The sequence below is a fragment of the Diuraphis noxia genome, unplaced genomic scaffold (genome assembly GCF_037042655.1).
Source record: "Diuraphis noxia isolate RWA-SAM2 unplaced genomic scaffold, SU_Dnox_SAM2 contig0001, whole genome shotgun sequence".
Lineage (NCBI taxonomy): Eukaryota > Metazoa > Arthropoda > Insecta > Hemiptera > Aphididae > Diuraphis > Diuraphis noxia.
Window position 1 is genome coordinate 103,808,360 of NW_028301711.1, and position 23,231 is coordinate 103,831,590.

Consider the following 23,231-nt stretch of genomic DNA (forward strand, 5'->3'; position numbering starts at 1 on the left):
TTTTAATTTTCTCAAAACATTTCTTAAACATGTCGTTTGAACAAGCCACTATTGTGGAATATGGTATGTATGTTACAACTTCCTTTGATTGCTGAAATTCAACGTTCAAAAATTTTTGTTTTAATTGTTAGCTTAACTTGAGCTAGCTCAATGAAGTCTTAGAATATGTAAACCATTTCCCTGATTTAGCTGTGCAGCTAAATGATTTTTTAATTGATTATATTTGGAGATATTGGTTTCTAACATTGAGCCCTGAAAATGTCTCAGTATATAATCAGGAAATAAGGACAAATAACTACATTGAGAGTTATCATGCTTCATTGTTGAGACTAATTAAACCACATCCCAAAGTTTGGGAATTCCTCAGTATGGTTTAAAGTTCAATTTTTATAATTGTATCATCATAAGTGTCAACTAATCTTTACCTATGTGACAACAATTGTGTTAGATAGAGTAACTAAAATTTAAATGTTTTATATGTTTTTGTTACAGGAAAGGAGAAAATATAGTACTTAGAACCTTTACCTATACAGTTTAAAAATAATAACTACCTATTTTCAATATTAATTTATTTTTATGGCTTTTATTATGATTTTATGTATTATTTATAGATTTTCCATAATCAAATCAATGTTTTAACTGTGAATTTATGGGATATTTGTTTTAAAATTGTAACATGTTTGGGTATTCAATTTTTGTAGTAAGTATACTTAAATGATAGACTATTTACATGTTGATCCCCATTATTATTAATTAGAGTAAAAAACATATTTTGAATGAATTTCCAGTAAATTTCTACTTTTCTAGTAGTTAAAAATAAAATTATTTCTAGCACTGCAAATAAAATAACTAGCTTGTGTAATGACTTATAAATTCACATAATTCATTATAAATTATGTATATTTTTTATGTACTTTATTGATAGAATGTTACTACAGGTTGATGGATAATAGTTTTTTTTAGGGTTAAACCTAAACCTAACCTAACCATAAAATACTATTGAGCTTAATTTTAACTTGGTAACTAATTATTATTATATATTTACAGATCAGTTACAATTCTTAGAAAATCAATATAATATTGAATTTCAACAATTGATAAATAATTTGAATGTAAGTAGATCAGAGTGTTGAATTATATTATTTTATTTTATCAATGTTATCAATTAAAACAAGTGTTCCTAAATAGAAATCAATAATTATTTCATATATTTTAATCTAATACTATAGATACGACGATCCAAACAGGTTAGAAATCATAATACTAAAGTTATAAGGGGTTTATTACAAGAGTTGGTGATTGACAGGGATCCTACCCGAATAATACAATTTTTAAGACGAGCTGGGCATAGAGTCGATGGTTATGTAGCACAGGAGATTGGTATTCACCTTGGTTAACACATGTTTTTTTACATAACTTGTAATAATATTCTATAATGATCAATACAAATTAATTTTAACTTACAGATGATGAATAGCTTAAATAACATATAGCCAAGCATATAGCTAAACACCAGTAATAGGGAATTATAATTTTTTTTTTTTATAATTTTGACTTAAATTTTAAATTTTTTCTATTTTATTTTTGAATAGATATTTTGTTAAATTTATCTTAATTTTAAGGTTATCTATATATTTTGTATGACAATGACATAGAATCGATTTTAAATGTAATTACTACTTTGCGTTTATTTTACTAACTAGAAACTTGATTTATATATTTTTGTTCAAATAATTAATTTGGTTAGGTTAATTATGTATACGCACCTAAATATAAGCAAGGCTGGGTACTAACGAGTTAAAAACTTTTATTTTAACTGTCATGTTAAGTTATTTGATTTTATAATATTTGTGTACAGAAATTCATTTTAATACATAGGTACATTTATTTAAAACTAAAACCAAATTTAATTAAATAACTATGTTATTTGTTAGCTTTAACTGTATAAAAAAAGTAACTGATTTTTAACTATGTTTAAGTTACTTTTATTTTCTAGTTGAATTGTAACTTCTACAAGTTGAATAAAACAGAAAATTACCTTCCTATAAAAAAATAGTTAAGACTTTAAACGTAAGTTATATTTTCAAAAATATTTTGTTTACCAGCCTTGTTTGTTAACAGTAATAAAATGTATATTCATTGTAGTATAATATTAAATATTAATAACCAAAACTTACCTAATTTTACTAACCTCTATAATCTATTAGAAATGTATTTTTATTTATAAATTGTAAATAAATATTGGATATTATATTAAGTTTTCACACTTTTGTATGAATAATGAGTAATGACAATTATAGTGAATTATACAAATAAAAATAAAATATAAAGATACTAGTAAAGAGTACTTAATACAATTATGACGTTTTCAACATTAAACACCTATTTTAGATTCTGAGGGAATGTATTTAAAAAGTTAAAACGTGTTATTTGAAAATGTTTTATAATTATTATTTAGATGAAATAATAGTTTTTTTAAATTTAAATATACAAAAACTTACATTTAATTGTGTAGTGCATCAGAGTGATCAGCCCATACGAGTAATAATAGTCGAGTATACGACAAAAGATGTCACAGGAAATACGTCTATAGTGTCTAAACTAGAAAACTAATAGAGACCACTTTCATATTCATAATGGTCGTATTGTTAATAATTCAGATAAATTAACTATAAATCATGACAAAATAGATCCATTTTGTCATGCTATAAATAAGACATAAGTGATTAGTGAATGAAAATCGTGTAACCATATTAATATAAATAGCATAATAGTATATTAATTCTTCTATTTTAAAGTTTCAAACTAGTGATACCACTAAAAGAAACAATAATTATTTTAACAAATTTTTTTAAAGTTTCGATGTTGGCAATAGATTCGACGCCACCATTTTTCGGTCAGAGCTGTTATCATTTTTCGGACAACTGCTGTTCTCCCGTTAACACTGTGTATAAAAAAAAAAAAAATAATAATAAGCAATACTTGCTATCAGAGAAACAATCAATTTTTACCTTACAGACCGGAATCTCCCAAAATACCACAACTACTATAAAAAATTTGAAATAATTTTTAATATCCTCACTGGATCTGAGCCCCACTACATAAATGCAAACAATAACAATCAGATAATCATAATTAGAGACACAGACAGAATAGGATTTGCCATCACCACCTAACTTTTCTGAATTGAGCAAAGCAATTATTTAATATTATTGGTCCGGATAGTTTTAACTACAGACCAATTTTTACACATCTTAGACTTCAATCCAATGCTCTTGAATCTTTATAGTTTCCTCAGAAAATTATATTTTTAAAAGTTAACAATCTAGAACATCATTTTTGGAATATAATAAAGTTTTTTGAGTAGTTATAGGAAATCTTCCATCAATTCTTGTTTATTAAAAGTTTGATAAGAAATAAAGGAAACGTGTCTTTTTGTTCACAAACAATTTATATTATTCATCATCCAAACAAAATATGGGATCATTTGCAATCCAGTTCATTTGTATATAGGTTACTATTCTGTTAATTATAAATAATGAACTCAACTGTCTACAAATAATTTCAATAACCACATCGAGATACAAAAATCCCTCCTCATTAAATTATGGAACGCAACAGGCAATCCCAAAATAAAAGAAAAAGAGTAATATCATGAGCTGTTTAATATTAAAAATGTAGATCATTATTAAATAAATTTAATTAATTTTTTTCTTGTTATAAAAATGTAACCTAAAATTTCAAAATAAAAATTATTTAATTTCAGTGAAACTGACAAAACAAATATTTGGTGTGATAATAGTTTGTTAAAATAACACAAAACTACTTTAATGATCAAACTATCAAATATATTATATATATACATACATAACACTAATAATAAACTATTATAATACTAATTATAAAAGTGGTTAATATAAGCATTAAGCAGTAAATAATATATAATTTGAATAATAAAATAAATATATTTCATTATTGAAACATAAAATAATAATTATACATAATAATTTCAACATAAAATTAATATTTAGTGAGTAGTCATTTCATATAATTCTGGTGGAATAGGTTGTTTAGATTTTTCTAAGACACTAATAAGGGGAGAAGCATTGAATTTATCATGTTTAGAAAACAAAGTAATAGCTGAACCTTTTTTTCCTGCCCTGCCAGTCCTACCAACTCTATGAACATACTCTTCAATATTCAATGGAAAATCATAGTTAATAACTAAACTGATATCATGAATATCTATTCCTCTAGATGCCACATCTGTAGCAATAAGTATGGATACAACACCATTACGTATATCGGCTAGTGATGCTTCTCGGTCGGCTTGTACTCTTCCGCCATGTATACATCTAAAAATCAAAGGCGAGTTTAAAATTTAATTTATAAGAAGATTTTAAGTTTTGTTCAGATTATATTTACCTGCATCTAATATTATTACGAATGAAATTTTCATACATTTTATCGACCGATGTTTTTTTGCGCATAAATATTATGACTTTTTCATTCTTGGAGAGGTTATTGGTAATGAAGTCATCCAACCAACCTTCTTTTTGATGTTCTTTAAGTATTATAATTTTTTGAGTAACGGTGTCTACAGTAGATAAATCAAGAGAACCAACTGTAATATGTAGAGGATTTTTTGCAAAGTAATTGGCCAAATTTTTGACAGCTGTTGGCCATGTGGCGCTAGTCAAAATCGTTTGCTTATCCGGGCGTATATGTCTTAGAGACAATTCTATTTGATTCTTGAAACCCATGTCTAACATACGGTCAGCTTCATCGAGGACTATATAAGACACGTGTTCAAGTTTAACGGCTTGTATACCAACCAAATCATTAAGTCTTCCTGGAGTAGCCACAATAATATCTGGTTTCTCAGCTTGTATAAGTTGATGATGAGTTTGTGCTGATACACCACCACCATATACACATACAACTTTGATATTGTTGTACAAATATTTTGTTATTTCATCGTGAATTTGTAACACAAGCTCTCTCGTTGGTCCTAATATAAGCACAGATGGTCCAATCCGTTTATTGCGTGGAGTAGGCTGTTGAAGCAAATGAATTAAAGCTGGCAGTATGTATGCTAATGTCTTGCCCGTACCTGTTTGAGCAATAGCTATTAAGTCATGTCCACTCATAATTATCGGCCATGCTTGACACTGTATAGGTGAGGGTGTGGTAAATTTCTGCTTTTTAATCACCTCCATGATTTCAGGATATGGGCTAAAAGCATGCTCAAATGTTTTTACTGGCTTCGGTATCGTTCGGATACATTCAGCTCCATCCACATACTGAACGGTAATATTGTTTTGAGCAGTTCTGAATGATTGGACATCCTCATCGGACATGGCCTTTACTTGACTATGTTCCTCATAGATATCCTTGATAATTGGCGGCAACGACTCTAACAACTTGAGCTCCCTTTCCCTGTTCTCCCGAAGGACTTCCTCCCAAACATCATCACTGAAATTGATCGTCTCTTCCGGTGACACCGAACGCTTCATCAATCGTGGTCTCCCCGCACCGCCACCACGTGTTTTTCGCCTGGGAGGTGGCGGTGGAGTGGAAATCGTTTCGGATCGTAACAGTTTACCTACGATCTTTTCGATCATGTTACTGGCCAAACGCTGCGCGTCTTCACTGCCAATTATCTTAACATTTCGTGTATCTGCTGTGTCACCGTTGGTTAGTTTTACCATCGCACCACTATCCTGTTGGATGCTCTTGATCATAGCGCCCCCGCGACCGATCACCAGACCAGCCATAGCTGAATCGATCACCAAGAGGGTAGACATGGCAGTTGGTTGGAAATGTATGGCAAATGGATATGAACGGTGGGAGCACAACCCCTGACCGATGAAAAAATACAAAATTAAAAATTAACAACAACTGCTACTTATAAATTACATGCATAGAAACGCGACAAAAAACAAACCCTTCAACAAGAATACTGGAGACTGGAGCTGGACATAAACACACCAAGATGCAAGGTGGGAGTAACTAATTTTATTATCATTTCTTTACTCATTCTACGGTTTATTTTTCGTGGCTAAAAAAATGACAACTATCTGAAGATGATAACCTGACCATATCAGTGATAAATGATAATGTCTCGTAAGCTTATAATCCACAGTAAGCTGAGCTGCTCGAAAACTATTTATTTTTTTAACTGTATTTTATTAAAATATTATTTGAAATTTCCAAATACAAATATTTTACATGTGCCTACATTAATGTTGTCAAATACCTACAAAAAACATAGGCCAAGACAGTTGAGGTACCGTTCAAATGATATCTACTCAACTCAAACCAGATGAATACATATAAAAGTTTACTAACACAGAAGTATGCTTAGTCTAACTAGGTAGGTACCACAATTGCAACATATTAATTATTGGCAAATTAAAATTATAATCGTATAAAAAGTACACTGTCTCAAAAATAGTTGTAACTCTGTACTGTAACTTGAATACTATTTCAATTCATAAAATATAATCATTGTTATAATAAATCATTTCAAACTTATAATAAAATTATGAAAAATTGTAAAAATAAATGAAATGACAGATCAAAATAATTATATACCAATCCATTTAATAATAGAATATTTGAATATACTTTAATGTTGTGAATTGTCTACAAAAAACTACAATCTTAAATTTCTTACATTATAATTTACTTGTTCAATTATTTATAAGCATTTTACTCTGTTCCAACGTTATATTAATTCTAAGCTATTATTTCTATATTAATTTATAAAAAAAATATTTATTTTGTAACCAACTTAAAATCCATCCTTATTAGTGCACGCTAATTGTACGAAAAAAAATAAATTAGTATAAACAAAATTGGTTTGCGGGTATTGTAAATTTTTTTTTTTGAACCCTATAGATATTTTAACGTGCAATATTGTTTCTGAATAAATTTGTAACTACTGTCAAACAGATTTTAGATACAATCCTTAATCTCGATTGATAGAGTATTTATATGTTGTGAAACCAACTTCAACATTACTGGAAATTCCGTTCTCTGGTTAAATGTGTATTGTATAGGCACTGTTTAAGTGATTAGATTAATCAAAAAATTTTTAACATTCATGAAAATCTCATTTTAAAAATATTTGAATATTAACTTAACATTTCTTATTGTTTTTCTTTTTTTAATTTCAGGATAAATTGTATACATTAAAATGGATCAATATTGCTTGAGTCCCTAATGGTTGGCACAACTAATCCGTGTAACATCAATTTCGTGCTTTTTATGAATTATTCAGTGGCAATTATGTAAGTTGGTAGGTACTTATGTTAGTTATATAGATAATATTTATGGTTAAATTTATTTGCATTTCATTGAGATTTTAGCATCAATGTTGAGGAGGTATGCATTGGCTTCAAATCTTCTTTGTTTTCCATCAATTTACAATAAAACATACAACTGTTCGACACTGAATGCTGTGGGAGCTGCAGTTTACGGCTTACATTACAAGTGTTATTTATGAAATATCTTGAATGCGTGACGTAGTCGGATTGCGCAGATCAAATTGACAACATACCATGCTATTTAGCCATGATTGAAATTAGTGAATGAAGATTTTGTATGTACCTAGTACGTGTCTAAGACTGAGACAACACATACGGAAGTTACATCCTCTTAAGTGCCCAAATATCCTGAATGATACTGCTTTCAAAACACCCGAGTTAATCAAAACCTGAAAAACATTTTGGTTAACTTTTTACCTGAATTATAGATATTGGTGTAATTCTAAAACAAATGACCGTAGAAGACGCTTGAAATTTTCACTGAATGTTTATACTAGCATTTTCTATACTTGATAAAATTTCCAAAAATATTTCAATTTTTTTAAAGATATTCATAGACATTAAGAAATTTTTAATTTTTAATCTTTTTTGTATTTTTTTTTTATAAATTACAATAAAATTTTATTTGTTGGGTAAATAAACTTCAAAATTGAATATAAGACTCTTATATATTGTCACAAGGGTAGTTAAAAATATTATAAATACATAGACTCAATTTTTTTAATAAGCATTGAAAATTCGAATTTTGAAAAAATTCATAAAAATTTATCTTTTTAAATCATAGATTTGAAAATTCAATACAAGATTCTTCATGAGTTTGTCTACTTAAATATCTACTGAAAAGTCTAATTTAATTTTATGAGCATTTGAATAATTACAAATTGGATATCTCCTCAATTTCAATACTGTAGAAACTTAAAACTTACACCATATATTTATTTTATCAATTCCTATACGTGATAAAATTTTTAAAACATTTCAAATTTTTTTAAGTTATTTATAGACATTTGAAATTTCTCGTTTTTTTTAGTTTTTTTATTCTATAAATGTCGATAAAATTGTATTCATTGAGTCAAAAAACTTGAAAATGTAATACATGCTAGGTTCCTCTTAGTTTTATATCATAGCAGTTGGAAAATATTAAAAATATATAGACATGTTTTTTTATAACCATTTAAAGTTTAAATTTTGACAAAATAAATTTAATTGAAAATTTATAAATTCTTTAATCGTTAACAATTTATAAAACGTTTAAATTGAATAGCTAAGGATTGAAAATTTAAAACAAGGTCTAACACCAGAAACCTGAATAAATTTTTCAGGTACAAACCGCTGCCATAAAAGAAATGTTGTCCCCTTGGAAAATTTTATAAAAACCAACCATTGTGTTTTTAAACAAAGTATATGTATACAAGCCTTAAAGTCATACACTCATACTCACTCCCTTTATAATCATACCAGCAGCTGAAGATTTACTGACATCAATAAAATCACTATCAGTTAACAACATAGTAGGTACCAAGGGTATTAAATGTTAAGGTTAATAATAGTTTTGTGCTGGTAGAAACTGCAAGACTTCTGAAAAATGCATTTAAGTACATCTAAGTACAAATAATATATTCTTTATTAATATTTACCTATTATTGTAATAAAACTGACAACTAATAATTAATTACATTTAATACAACATATTAATTATTACAACTTGTAGTTATAAAACTTGTTGATTGTGTTTGATTATTTTATTTAATAGTCTGTAATTTGTATGTTTTTTCAATTTAATGTTGTTAAAAAATATTGAAGTTAAATTTAAAATATTTGCCTATACACATTTATAATCAAAATCACGATCATTTTCATATTATTTTGTGTTTAAAAATGTATTGAATGTCAAATTTTTAAAGCTAAGGATTGAAAATTTAAAACAAGGGTTATCATAAGACAATGTATTGTACCTTGTGATAGCTATCATCCGGCATTACTTGTCTCTTTTCCAATTACTGTTAATAAACCTATCGATTATAATTTGTGTACTTATAATTTCCATAACTGTAATTACTTTGATATTAATTTTACCTTAGCATCAATTAATTGGTGTAACTTATTTGAAAATTTAAATATTAATGAAGCTGTAAATATTTTTTATTGTATTATATACGAAATTATTGATATATTTGTTCCAAAAATAATTAAACGCCAGTCAAAATACCCGATTTGGTTTACAAAAAAATTAAAAGATTTAATATTTAAGAAAAAAATTGCTCATAAATTATATAGGAGTTCAGGTTTGGTGAGTGACTACATAAATTTTTGATTACTTCGTGCCAAATGTAAATTCTATTCAAAAGTTGATTATCAACTATACATCAATAATATACAAAGAAATTTAAAAATCTATCCTAATAAATTTTGGAAATTTATTAATAATAAACGTAAAGAAATTTTTTTACATAATACCATGTATTTATACAATGAAACATTTGATACACCAAATGATATTGTTAATGCTTTCTCTAAATATTTTTCTAGCATACATGAAATTAACAATGATTTTAATATAAACTATACACCGCAAAACCAACCAAAAGTTCTCCTTTCTCCTCTGCACTCATGTTCAATTGACCTACTTGACATTTTCGATTCACTTAACTCATTGAGTTCCAATACTAGCTCAGGGCCCGATTTAATACCTAACATATTTTTCAAAAAATGTACATATGTAATGTCTACGCCCTTATTATATCTATTTAACCTATCGCTATCTACTGGTATTTTTCCCGACACTTGGAAAATTAGCATTGTTCGCCCAATTCCAAAATCCTCATCAGACCTGTCTAATATTTCCAATTACCGACCAATATCACTAGCCTCTATTATGCCTAAAGTTGTTGAATCTATTGTAAGCTCAAAAGTCATGCCTATTCTAGCAAATGTAATCGTCGATGACCAACATGGTTTCCGCCGTATAAGAGTGCAATTACTAACTTGCTTGTCTTTCAAAATTTTGTATCCGTTGCCCTTTTAACCGTAGATAGTGTTGACATTATTTTTAATGATTTTGCTAAGACATTTGATAAAGTTAACTACCAGATTTTATTTGCAAAATTAGAACAAATTGGTATTTGAGGATCTTTTCTAAACTGGCTAACTTCTTTTATTAAGGATCGTATTCAATTTGTTTCTTATAAATGTTGTATGTCTACCCCAATTCTTGTCACATCTGGAGTTCCGCAAGGTTCCCACTTAGCTCCAATATTATTCAGAATCTTTATTAATGATATTAATTTTCATAACTGCTCTTAGCTAATGCTTGCGGATGATCTTAAAATGTATCGTTAAGTAAATTCACAGGAAGATGCTGACTTACTTCAATCTGATTTAAATATCCTCTATAATAGGTGCACCAATAATTATCTTATTCTTAATATTAAAAAATGTCAAATAATGACTTTCTCTAGAGCTAGATCTATTATTACCTATAACTATTATAATAGACAGTGAAATTCTTCTTTGTTCCACACGTCCTATTAAGGACTTTGGTATATTATTTGATCCAAAACTAAAATTTGACTGCCATATTAACAAAAAACCATATTCACAAAATCGCATCAACTATTAGGTTTTATTAATCGTAATTGTTCTGACTTTACAGATAAGTTTGCATTAAAATCAATTTACTGTTCATTAGTGTGATCCACTTGTGAATACGGTTCAATAATTTGGTCTCCCTATCAGTCTGGCAATAAATATAAACTGAAAAAAATACAAAAACAATTCTTACGCTTCATCTCAATTAAATGATCCATTCCTAGAGAACCACACACTTCATATAATCCATTATTAACCATATTAAACCTTAAGACGTTGGAATAGCGACGTACAGTTCTTGACTTATGTTTTTTATATAAACTTTTGGTTGGTGATATAGACTGCCCGGATTTCTTAAGCCGTTTATCTTTTAATACCCCAACTTGTAATACGCCCATAAGTAACAAACTATCATTTAAATAGTGTTAGGCAAATATTTATTTATAAACATTAAAAAAAATCAATGTTGATTAAACATTATCTATTGATTAAGGATACATTTTTAAATATTAAACAATATTCAATTAATATTGAATGAACCAAAATTATTTATTTAATTAACATTGACAACTAATATTTAGTTAAGATTTTTTTACCAATATTTAATAGATGTGTTTGACAAATATTAAGTCAACATTGACTTATATTTACCTGACACTATTTTTAATATACTGTAGCCATATATTAATAATATTGTATTTTGATTTATTAATATTATTTAACCATTTGTTTTCAAACTATTACGGGGTTCAGTGATCAATTGTTCAGCTTAATTGTCTTGCTCAAAATGCACTTAGTAAAAATAGCAATATAGGATATAGGTATTTTTCAATAAGCAAATATATTTAAATAATAATAATGTAAGAAAGCAAAAATATCCACACACACTTTCATACCTCTACTAAACCAAATAAAAAAAACAATTGATAAAAACAAAACTTTATTAAGTTTTAAATAAAAAAGTGTTTTATATTAAACATAGATTAATTATATTTTATTAATTTTTAAACGTTTTTCTGCGAAGGGTGCTTGAGCCAAATATATTTTTAATGGTTCTTCAATTTCATGATCACTGGCACTTTTGAATTTTACTTGTTTTTTTATGGCTTCTAAAAAGATACAAAAGTAATAAAATGTATTTATTTACAACACATTTTGAATATTTTGGGGATAGATATTTGTATTTTCAATTTTTCATTTAAGTTAAAAAAAAAATGTTTTTATACTACAGACTATTGAACGTAACGACATAACAAGCTGTTATTGGTTTACAAAAATATCATGCTCAACTGAGATTACTATTAGAAGTAAAAAAGTTTGAACCTTGACCGAATTGAATCTTTATGTATAATATAATATAATACTTAGTATTTAAATAATAATAATATTTTAATTTAATATAAATTGGTGGCTAACTAATCTAATCTCATTTATTCATAAAAAAAAAAAAAAACAGCTACACAAAATTGATTAATGATAATAATTACAACCTAACCAACATAATTAACACAATATAATGGTCAAGCACCAATACATTTTCTTGAAAAAATTAAGCATTAATATTATATCATTAAAAAACATTTTGAAATTTTAATAGGAATACTTAATTTATAATAACTAATATTATAAAAAACATTTTTATGTCTAAATAATTGTGAAAAAAAGTGCAAACATTTAGTACAGGGGCTCAATATTTAATATGTGGGGGGGGGGCTGCTTGCAAGTGTTATATAAATTTATTTATACCTTACATATTATTATACTAACTGAAAATAATTGGAAATATCAACAAATCGGAAAATTTCTTTTTCCCTTTTTTGCCAGTAAATGAATATTCCACAAGAAAACAATTTGTAAATAATTTTTACATTTTTCCCTCCAACGTGTGATAATTCATTTATCTATAAATATAATTAATTATAATTCTGTTTTAATTTCTAGTTATTTGAAATATGATATACTTACCAAAGCTTTTTTGAAATCTTGATCGCCCAATGTTTTGTCCTCTAAAGTGTTTAAATCCATAATATTATTAATTGGCAAAGAGCAATCGGACATACAGTTTATGTCTAAATTTGTTTGATCATAAAATTGAGTTGGTTTATCCTCTAGAAACTTTTCAATTGATTGTACTCTTTCTAACAATTCATAGTGATTATTGGTCATTGTATTCATAATATGTTTCAGCTCTACTTTGAAATACATAACATGTCTTATAATTTGTTTTTTGAACTCTTTATCTGAAAGTGAAAAACAACATATTATGCTATAAATTAATGCTAGAGTATGGAACCAATAATATACTTACCATTGATTGCATCATGATCTTCACATAATGAAAATGATTTTCTTCCAGTTGATTTTTCCAAATCACTAGGAACTACATTATTAGAAAAATCTGTAACATTATTATACAAAATTTTTCAGATACATTTGTGATTGATTAGGTATAAAACAATAATTTTAATAAATAATAATCATTAATCATTAGATATACTCATGTTTGACATTTAAACAAATGTTTATTACAAAACAAAAATTATTATGATTTGTTTTATTAATTCATGTAGAACCTTACCAGGACTATTGTGAGTACTTAAGTATTTATTATTTTCCAGTTGATTTTTTCTTTCTTTAGAATTATCAGATCTAAATGTAAGTTTTTTGTTAAAAAATGATGTTTCTTCACCATCTGAAAATTATTTTTTTATAGATTTATATTAATTATTACTTTTATATCATTCTATTATTAAGTATTAAATAATCAGTAAATTTTTAGTTTAGCAGGTACCATAAATTTTAGATTTTTTTTTTCAATGTTATTTTACTTTTTAAAACTGAAAAATATGGTTTTAAGTTTTAATGAACATTCAGATCATTAGATTAGGTAAAAAGTAAAAATAGTAGATATAGTGTGGCTGGAAAATTTTTAAATATTATTATACATTTTTTTTTTCTTACTGTCATTATCTGAATTAATTATAGCAGGTGAGAATAATGATGTCTGCATGTGGTTACTTTCATATAAATTGTTTCTTTTAAACAACGGAGATTTTTCAGCATCTATCGGATGTGCTATAAATGAAATAAAATTGTTTAGTTAATATTGATAACAAAAATAAAAATTGTAAATATAGAGTGCCTGGTTTTCTAGAATTTTTTTAAACAATCATTATTATTTTATTTTCTTACAGCCAATACCTGAATTTATCATAACAGGTGAGAATAATGATGTTTGTGTGTGGTTATTATCATCAATACTATTTCTTTTGAACAATGGAGATTTATCAGCATCTATAGGACAGTATATAAAACATACTTTGAGTAAAATTTATGTTTTACTGGAATTTTAATAATGCTATATCGTGATTTAATATTCCAATCATTTAATCAGTCCTATATTATGATTTTATATTCCAATTATCATAACCAGCAGCATATATTTCATTTAGACAGTTATATTTTACCTGAACTTCTGCAAGGACGACTAATATTTTCTAGGGGATAAGCTTTTTTTTTAAATTATCAACACCAAATGTCAATTTCCTTTTGAATGATGTGCGTTCAACCTCTGAAATTATATATATTTATTATAATAGGTTATAATATTATGATAATTAGTTTTAATTAAATTGCATGTTATAGTTAAAACAATAATAACACCTTCAATTTTTTTTGGAGAGGGAGACCAACCACTTTTTTTTTCACCAGATTTATTTGCATTTGCATTTTCTTTTTTTTATTATTCACTGTACCAATGACACTACTATCAGAATCTAAAAAATTATATAAATATTAATATTATAGGTAAATAACTAATGTATTGCCTTAGGTATATGTATTTAATTATAATACTCAAAAAAGTTAATAATATATTATAATGACAAAACTACTAAAATATTTTACATATAAAACACATTTTAATTTAATTTAATTATGTTACCTGAATTGTATATAGGACACTCCACAGACTTTGTTGAATTTATTTTAATTCGTTTTTATTATCATTATCAGATAGGTCCGAAGTTAATTCAGCTTTCTTAGCTTTAATTTTTACTTCTTCTAAAGTTTCTAAATGTAGACCAAGTGTTAATATTGTTAATTTGATAAACTGTTATACTTATTTATAACTACAAACATTTTATCATAAGCTGAAAACGAAAAAAAACAACTCACTTATACCGGGACAGACAAAGCATTCTTATTTAAAAAAAACTAAATTCATTTTTATTAGGTTGATATTTTTGTTCAATCATTTTTCTAGCATTTTTTGGGTTAAACGGCCAGGCACAGGTATTAGTCTTAATCCAATTACTGTGGACATCCTCTACAGTGTTTTCATTTATAAAATGAACTACTGAATACTGAAATGACTCCATGATAACTGATAAGCTGTATTAAAATTAAAAAAATCAATTCATACAGATCATATTAAATTAATTTATTATAGATATAAAAATAATCAAATACAATATTCAAAGTAAAAACTAAAATATAAAATACAATTTATTCTTGAAAACTATTACTATTTTGAGGTAATATCAGAAAAACAATTTTAATATTAATGTCATCATTTAGGTCAAGTGCCATATACTTTTTTATATCAATTTTATTTATGTTGCATTATCATTAAATCATCTGACAAATCAGAAACGGAAGCAATTCCTATTTTTAAACTATCTATGGGTTTAGTATAAAAGGGTTTAACAGTATTGAAAATATTTCCCAAAAATACATTTGCTTAACTTTCATGATGATAACAAACATTTACAACTTTCATAATAATAAGATTTTTGTTACTGTCAAAATATCCAATATAACAATCAGATAATGATCTTATCTTAACCAGAACATTTTTCATACATATAGTTTTGAATTGTGGTGATGAACAGCCTTCAATTAATGGTCCTTCATTATGTATATTTTTACATTCATTATCAGTTATTTGAGTACAAGTCATTTCAAGTCTACCAAACATTTTAAATTCTTCGTTACGCTTAATAACTTGCTCTAAAGGTCTAGCTTTGCTTCTGACCATTTTTTTTAAAAACTGCATGAAATTTTCAAACATGAAACAAGAACAGTTGTCAAGTGGCCCAAATTTGTTATAGTCATCACAGAGATGGACAAGTGCATGCAAATTATGAGACAAAAATTCTTCTCCATAAATTTCACCAAATTTTTTTACATAGTAAGTCAATAGCTTATCAATAAAATTTAAAAGATATCCATGAGAAGGACTTAAAAGAACAGTCATAGTCATCAACAGTTCTAAACATAGAAAATGTTCATAACATTCAGGACTAATAATAGATTTAAGTACTACAGGCCCTGTATACAATATGAAAGTCCTAAATTCTGTAGCTTTCCATCTCAAAACTTCATTTAGCCCTCTTGGAACCCTAGAAAAATCACGAGTAATGTTTGATTTTAAATGCATTAGTCTATTTGATATTAATTTAACACTCTGGCTTGGTAATCGAACTAATAATGGCGAGTTTTTCAAAATACCCAACCATAACAAAATATTTTTTTTAACAACTCCCAAACAAACCGAATGCATATAATCCAGTGGAAAGCTATATACCATGTCTATATTGGGTACTTCGGACAAAATGGAAATAGTGTTATTAACTTGATAGTCTTCATCTTGCCTGTTAAGAAATTCTTCATGAGTACGCTTGTTGAAAATGGTCTCACGAAAACAAACCCTTCTTTCTAAAAATACCCCTGTAATTGAACACCTAATGCAAGAAGAAAACCCTGTATGCCCTTTGGTCTTTAATATATAACTTATAGCTGGGGCATCAGCACAAATAGCTTCAACATAGACTTTTTTTTTACCAACAGGTAGATCAATACCATCAATACACAATCCTTTTAATTCGACTACTAATTGTGATAAAAACAAATTACTATCATATGGCTTTTCTGTACCCCAATATAGACCAACCAAAAACACACACGACTTAGTATTATTAAAATTAGAAATAAAGCAAAGAATTGGCCAAAATTGGCTATTGGTAGATTTAGTCAAAGGTAAACCATCTATTCCTGATTGTAATTTAATTGTGTCATCAGAAAATACATTTGAACCAATGACCGATTTTATGCCATTAGCTAATCCAAAATAATGAAAAATACCAGGATTCATATTTTGAATTTGTAAGGGCTGTTTACTAACATTAGTTTTTAATAATGTTCTGGCATCTATTGGAAAATAATCAAAACATTTATGATTAGTTTTCAATACTTTTAATAAATCAGATAAAGCTAAGTTTGATATTTTATGTTGAATAGCCCATTTAGTAATGTTAGTTAACACTTTTTCACTATAATCTGAATCACTATAATCAGAATCTGACGAAAAATTAGAAACAAAAATATTTGTACTATTTAGATTAATGTCAGCTATTAAGTTTGGATCAATGTCTTTAATATTGTTACTTGCAAAAGAAATAGGAGTAGGATCACAATCATTACTTATATTATTAGATAGGTTATGTGATATATGCTGTTCGGATGAACTAGGTTGATCATTACGATCATGGTTATAGTAAGAAGTATTGCTATCAATGGCTAAACCTAACTCCTCGATCTCTTCTAAACATCGCCTATGTTTAGTAGACTTACTTAAAGCAAAAGACATTTTCTAAGATAAATATTACAAAAACAGTTGATGTACCTATCTACCTAAAAACATTGTACTCAGTAACAATAATAAGTAATAAAGTAAGAAGGGCATTAAAAAATTACTGATCATCAACAACATTGGTATTATGGTATAAATACAAATTAAGTATACAACTGACACTAATAGTATGACGTTACAACATAAAAAACAATAAAATAATAATCATGTCCTAGGTACTAACCAATAACAATACTACAACATATGATTAAAACTGGTAGGTCCTCAACGGTTCCTTGGCGTCAACTGTTAACTTGATGGGTACTTAAAGTAGTCACTATAGACACCGTGCATGATGACTACTAACGCTCGGGGTGGTATTTACGGGCACTATCGGCAGTATACACAATATGAGACCATATCATTCTAGGTACTATTAATACACTACCTATACTTACCATTCTCAATTAACTTTATGGCTTATGCTCAATATAATATTATCATAGTATTATATAATAACAATATACATTAATCTCTTTTCTGTGCTCATAACACTATTTTATAATTTTGTTTTTTATTTTCACTATGAGTACTAAAAGAAATAGCAATTCAAACTGTTTTGTTGTCTTTAATGTTATTATTTTTAATAAAAAAAATATTTAACAATGTAATTATTTATAAACATATATACTATTAAATTTGTTATTTATGTTTTAATTTCAGCTTTTGTTATTTTACCACCTACCTATGCATTAATAACAACTAATACGTTTATTTAAAAATGGACTAATAAGTTAAGGTTACTGATATTATAGTACATAATTACATAAGCAACATAACAATATTAAACTTAAGTATAAATAACTCAATCAAATAAAAGTAAAGCATACATTTAAATATGAGTACAACATTTTAACTTAAATACAACTAACTTCATTATTTTTCATACGTACACAAGTTGGTAAATAAAATTTAAAATAAAACATTTCTAATTTAGTTAAAGTATTCATTAGAAAGTGTTCATATTTAATAATATTTATGAGAACAGGTTCAATGAAATTAAAAATATATAAATCACATTCATCTAACCCTGAGGTGAACATGAGTATTTGACATTGGGTGTAGTATGTATGACTTTTCTTTAATGTTACTTTCCCATTAATTAACTGTAAATATTTAACATTAGAAACATTTAAAATAGGATCAATTATCATTTTATCTTTGCAACTTATTGGACATTTAATTTCTAGCACTTTTTTAGGCATACCATCAATAACTACAATCCCATCTGGTGAAGCACAAAGCCACGGATACTTTATATGAACTATTAGACCACATTTAATTACTGTAACATTAAAACATTTACAGTAGGATTCAAAAGCATCATTTTCAGTTTCAGTTCCATATGAAGCATTAATTGCAGCTTTTCCGACTAAAGATTTAGAACTTAATAAACGTATGGCCAAAGATTGTTGTTTTTCACAAGTTAATAATTTTAAAGTTTTTATTTTGTGTGCTTTGCTACTAGCTGAAATTCTATATAATCTACAATCTAACCAAAATTGATCTGACTGATTTAAACTTTTATTAAAAACTAATTTTAATTTTTCTTTGGTTACATATATAAAATTATTAAAAAATATTAACTCATTTTCATTAAGAGGGAAATAAGAATAAGAATTATTCAAAAAAGAAGTATTATTAAGTTCCTGTTGTTTAAAAATTATTATGTTTAAAAATGGATTATTCAAGTCATAAATTAATTCTTCTTCTACACTGTCTATGATTGAATTTAATGTGTCCTCACAAGTCCTACTTATTTCAGTTTTTAATTCAGCTTTAAGATTATAACTTAAAGAGCATGGCAATGCTAATAAGTCACTATTTTCAATAATTGATTTAATACTAATATCAGGTATATCTAGTCTTGGCTTTTTAACATGGAATAAATCACAAATCCTTTTTCCTTTTTTATACTTGTCTTCACTTCTTTTTGATGGTTGTCCCCATGATTGTGGTAAATCTGTTTTAGCCAGTGTTTCTTCATTATTAATATAAAAGAAAAGTGCACCTATGTGTTTGCATCGTTGTCCTTCACCAGCAGCACATTCACAGCTGGCTACTTTAACTTTTCTTGTTTCATCGAGCTGTTAATAATTAGTATTTACAGAATTAAGTTCAAGTTCATGCATCAGTAATAAATAAGTATATTTACTTCAATTTTAACTTTGTATGGTGTAGAAGTCACTGATGTTTGTCTTATAACATTGCCAAAAATAAAATTATTTGTTTTGAACGATTTTACTTCTTTTACATTAATCACATGTCCACTTTTGAGTAAATTTAATGATTTTTCTTTATTATATAGTACATCTGAATAAATACTTTGAAAACCAGTTTCCAAAATAATATCATTCATCTTAACTATATAGGTAACTAACTACTAATATAACTAAATTAAAAAATACAATTTGAAAGGGCACCAATTAATAAATATAAATTGAATGATATAAATTCTTGTCAGCTAATTCATTAATTTAACGTATTAACTAAAACACCATTTATTAAATGTATGTTTTAAGACAAAATATAAATGATATAATTAATTTGTTTATCAAAAAGTTAAAATAAATAACTAATACCTACTTAAGTAAATATTTAAAAATAGTTATTCGTACATAATAATATTATATTAGTTGTCATGCCGATAACGCATTGATTAACCACCAGAGAGCGTAGTTTTTGATCATATGCATAGTGTCTATAGTCTTGAGACTGGAATAACATTAGAAATATAGCAAAATGAAAAGAATTATATTAATATTATTTATAAATTATATAATATGTACGACCGTTTAACAGCCACGCATAAGTATCATATGCTAGTTTTTCGATTTACATTGTATAAGTTTATACTCGCTGACTTGCTTGAACTCATGTACGGCCATTTTGCGCCTTTGTGCCGTCGACGACTATCTACTAAGATGTAAATCGAAAAACCCTTGGCTATGAAACAGGCCCAATAATCATAATGATATTATATTACGTACCGGTGACAAATGACAATATTGTGTATCCACTCGTCGAAAACTCAGCCACTCATGAATATTTGAATAAAAGAATTAAATTTGAATAATAAAAAAATCGCAACTCATAATATTCGTACTCGAACTCACGCATTACTTTCACTAGTCAAGTTCGTATAAGTATACATTTTAAAACTGTTAAGTTTAAATTGAAAAACAATGACAAAAAAATGAAAATTGCAAAGATGGCGTCGATGCGTCGTTTGTTATTTAAACAAAACGGTAATTGAAACCAAAAGTACGATTGATGGCTGACGAGCGACGCCAAAAAAAAATTTTAAAGTCAATAACGAATTATGTCGGCGACGGCCACAATGCATACACAATTTGTATCCGGCGAAACGTCACACGTGCTGAGTACAGGTCACTCGGAAGAATTGCAAAAAGATGGCGTGGTTTGTGTCGTTTAAACAGAAAAGGACGCGAAACAAAAGTCGAAAAGTACGAGAACGACAAGCGACACACGCGACACACGGCGATAAAAAAGGAATATGACGATCCGACAACCGAAATTCACAGCATACGAACAACTAGTAATGGCGGCGATAGACATAGATAAAATAGACTTCGCATATTATTTACACTTTACAGCGTTTTATACCGATTACCATTTGATTGTTGATTGATAATATCATAATATTATATTATATTATTATTCGTGTATTATGAGTTACATTTATAACTGGACAATCCGCGGTAATAGTAATTTAATAAATTAAATAAATTAGTAATATTACATATATATATATTATACACAATTAGTGAATAATATGTGGTTATTTATTAAATATAATTTTTAAATATTTATTAAAATACTATTAATTAACATTGATATTTATTTATTTTTAATTATTGTTAAATATTGAATAATAGTTAAGTTAAATATATTTTAAAGTTAATATTTTATAAATATATAAATATATTACAATACATATATTAATTTTCAAATATTTAATTAGTTACTCAACAATATTAAAAATTTAACATTAAGAATTTAATGAAAATTAAATATTTATCAATCTGTATGATTGAAAATTGTTACTTGGGACACGATAAAAAAACTTGTTTCGTTTAAATCTACAGATTACCAACTATGCAAATAACACTCCCTACAGCAGACTTATGCAAACCGTAAATAATCATGAAATAGAATTATTCAACCCACCAAACGTCCACTCATTTAAGTTGTTATGTAATTATCGCATGTTATAATATTATTATTTCTGTTGTTGTAATTATTATTGTTACTATGTATTCTTGTATTTACAATGTTACTACTTCACTATCTTAATATTGTGTTGTATTATCATTCCACCATACTTATATTGTAATTATCTTATTGTAACAGGGCCTTGGCCGTTTAATACTAAATAAATAAATATATTATATAGTACCCATCATGTTAAAATATTTATATTAACATAGTATGATGCATTTAAACAATATACACCCTACATTATTCAGTTTGTCATTACCTACTAGGTATTTAGATTTGTCTTTAATACTCGACCCGATTATTAGTTGATTGTGTATAATTCATTTATTTATACTAATCTGTATGCTTTTGTAATTTAATGTGTAATTCGTGACAAATATTGTATTATATATTGGGATCCACAACCATTTTGAAGTATCAATCAATTTCTCCATTACTCTTCTTAACTATTTGGGAAACTCAAAAAAACTTTTTATAAGCGTTTAGTTAGAATTTTTAGTAATTGTATGGTTAACAGATTTTAGATTCTGAACGGGGCAAGGAATGTATTGATTTTACCCTAATGTGTGTGTTTTTTTTAAATTTTTATTTTCATTTTTTTTGTGTGTCATCACGTTTTGGGGCAGTAAAAGTGCTTCGATTTTTGACTTCAGTATTTCGTTCGATCAGAAAGTGAATCTAGTTAGTACTTTGGGGGGTCATAAGTAAAAAATTCTTAATATTTTTCTAAATAATCGGGATAAACAAACTAAAACTTAAGGACATTTTACGCACAATCGATCAGTTTTCGACAAAATCGATTTTTGTTTTTGAAGTAACTTTTAAACTGCAAATAACTATAGATACATGAAATTTTCACCGAATATTTATATAAGTATATTCTATCCACCATGCGATTTTCAAAAATGTTCGACTTCTGTTGAACTAGGTATTCATAGGCAAATGGAATTTTCGATCATTATTAGTTTTTTTAAAATTAATATCGATAAAAATTTATTTGTTGGGTAGAAAAGCTTGAAAATTTAATATAAGGTTTCTTTTATATTGTTACAATAGCAGTTGAAAAATAAAATAAATTCATGGTCACAATTTTTTTATAAGTAGGTATTCAAAGTTTTTATTTTGACAAAATACGTAAATATCATAAAAATTTGCCAATTATTTTAAGCTAGAAATTCATAAAAAAAAATTTGTTTTTAAATCTAAGATTTGAAAATTTAATACAAGATTCCTTAAAAGTTTGTCAATCTTTATCATAAAAAAAAATGTCCACCAGAAATTCAAATTAAATTTTTATGAGCGTTTGAAATTTAAATTTTTACAACATTGGATTTTCACGGGATTTCACATTTAGTGATTTTCTTATTTTGGAGTAATTC

The 23,231-nt window shown here is 26.7% G+C and overlaps 2 protein-coding genes and 1 long non-coding RNA gene across 6 annotated transcripts; 1 reads left to right on the forward strand and 2 right to left on the reverse strand.

The window, feature by feature from the left end:
- Nucleotides 1–2,759: 2,759 nt before the first annotated feature.
- LOC149063043 (putative ATP-dependent RNA helicase DDX43) lies at nt 2,760–6,099 on the reverse strand. Of its 3 annotated transcripts, none has more exons than XR_016190508.1 (3): nt 4,426–6,013; nt 3,012–4,355; nt 2,760–2,944 (listed from the first exon to the last, which is right to left on the reverse strand). XR_016190508.1 is itself a non-coding variant. In XM_089221037.1 (3 exons), exons 2-3 carry the CDS (start codon nt 5,805–5,807, stop codon nt 4,028–4,030), a joined length of 1,710 nt encoding a protein of 569 aa, XP_089077163.1. In that variant the 5' UTR covers nt 5,808–5,861; nt 5,948–6,099; the 3' UTR covers nt 2,760–4,027. The 3 variants fall into 3 exon arrangements, 2 of the variants coding, with proteins under 2 accessions (XP_089077163.1, XP_089077108.1); XM_089221037.1 differs by having other exon boundaries at nt 2,760–4,355; nt 4,426–5,861; nt 5,948–6,099; XM_089220982.1 differs by having other exon boundaries at nt 2,760–4,355.
- Nucleotides 6,100–6,107: 8 nt separating this feature from the next.
- On the forward strand, nt 6,108–9,356 carry LOC107163186 (uncharacterized). Of its 2 annotated transcripts, none has more exons than XR_001506004.2 (3): nt 6,108–6,376; nt 7,182–7,303; nt 7,374–9,356. It is a non-coding gene; the product is annotated as an uncharacterized LOC107163186 (long non-coding RNA). The 2 variants fall into 2 exon arrangements; XR_001506005.2 differs by having other exon boundaries at nt 6,109–6,376; nt 7,182–7,295.
- A 2,533-nt stretch (nt 9,357–11,889) lies between these two features.
- Nucleotides 11,890–15,000, reverse strand: LOC149063044 (uncharacterized). Its single transcript, XM_089216862.1, has 10 exons — nt 14,863–15,000; nt 14,583–14,695; nt 14,387–14,490; nt 14,121–14,213; nt 13,881–13,994; nt 13,498–13,611; nt 13,228–13,317; nt 12,885–13,159; nt 12,687–12,820; nt 11,890–12,028 (listed from the first exon to the last, which is right to left on the reverse strand). Exons 4-10 carry the CDS (start codon nt 14,131–14,133, stop codon nt 11,989–11,991), a joined length of 780 nt encoding a protein of 259 aa, XP_089072988.1. The 5' UTR covers nt 14,134–14,213; nt 14,387–14,490; nt 14,583–14,695; nt 14,863–15,000; the 3' UTR covers nt 11,890–11,988.
- Nucleotides 15,001–23,231: the final 8,231 nt, after the last annotated feature.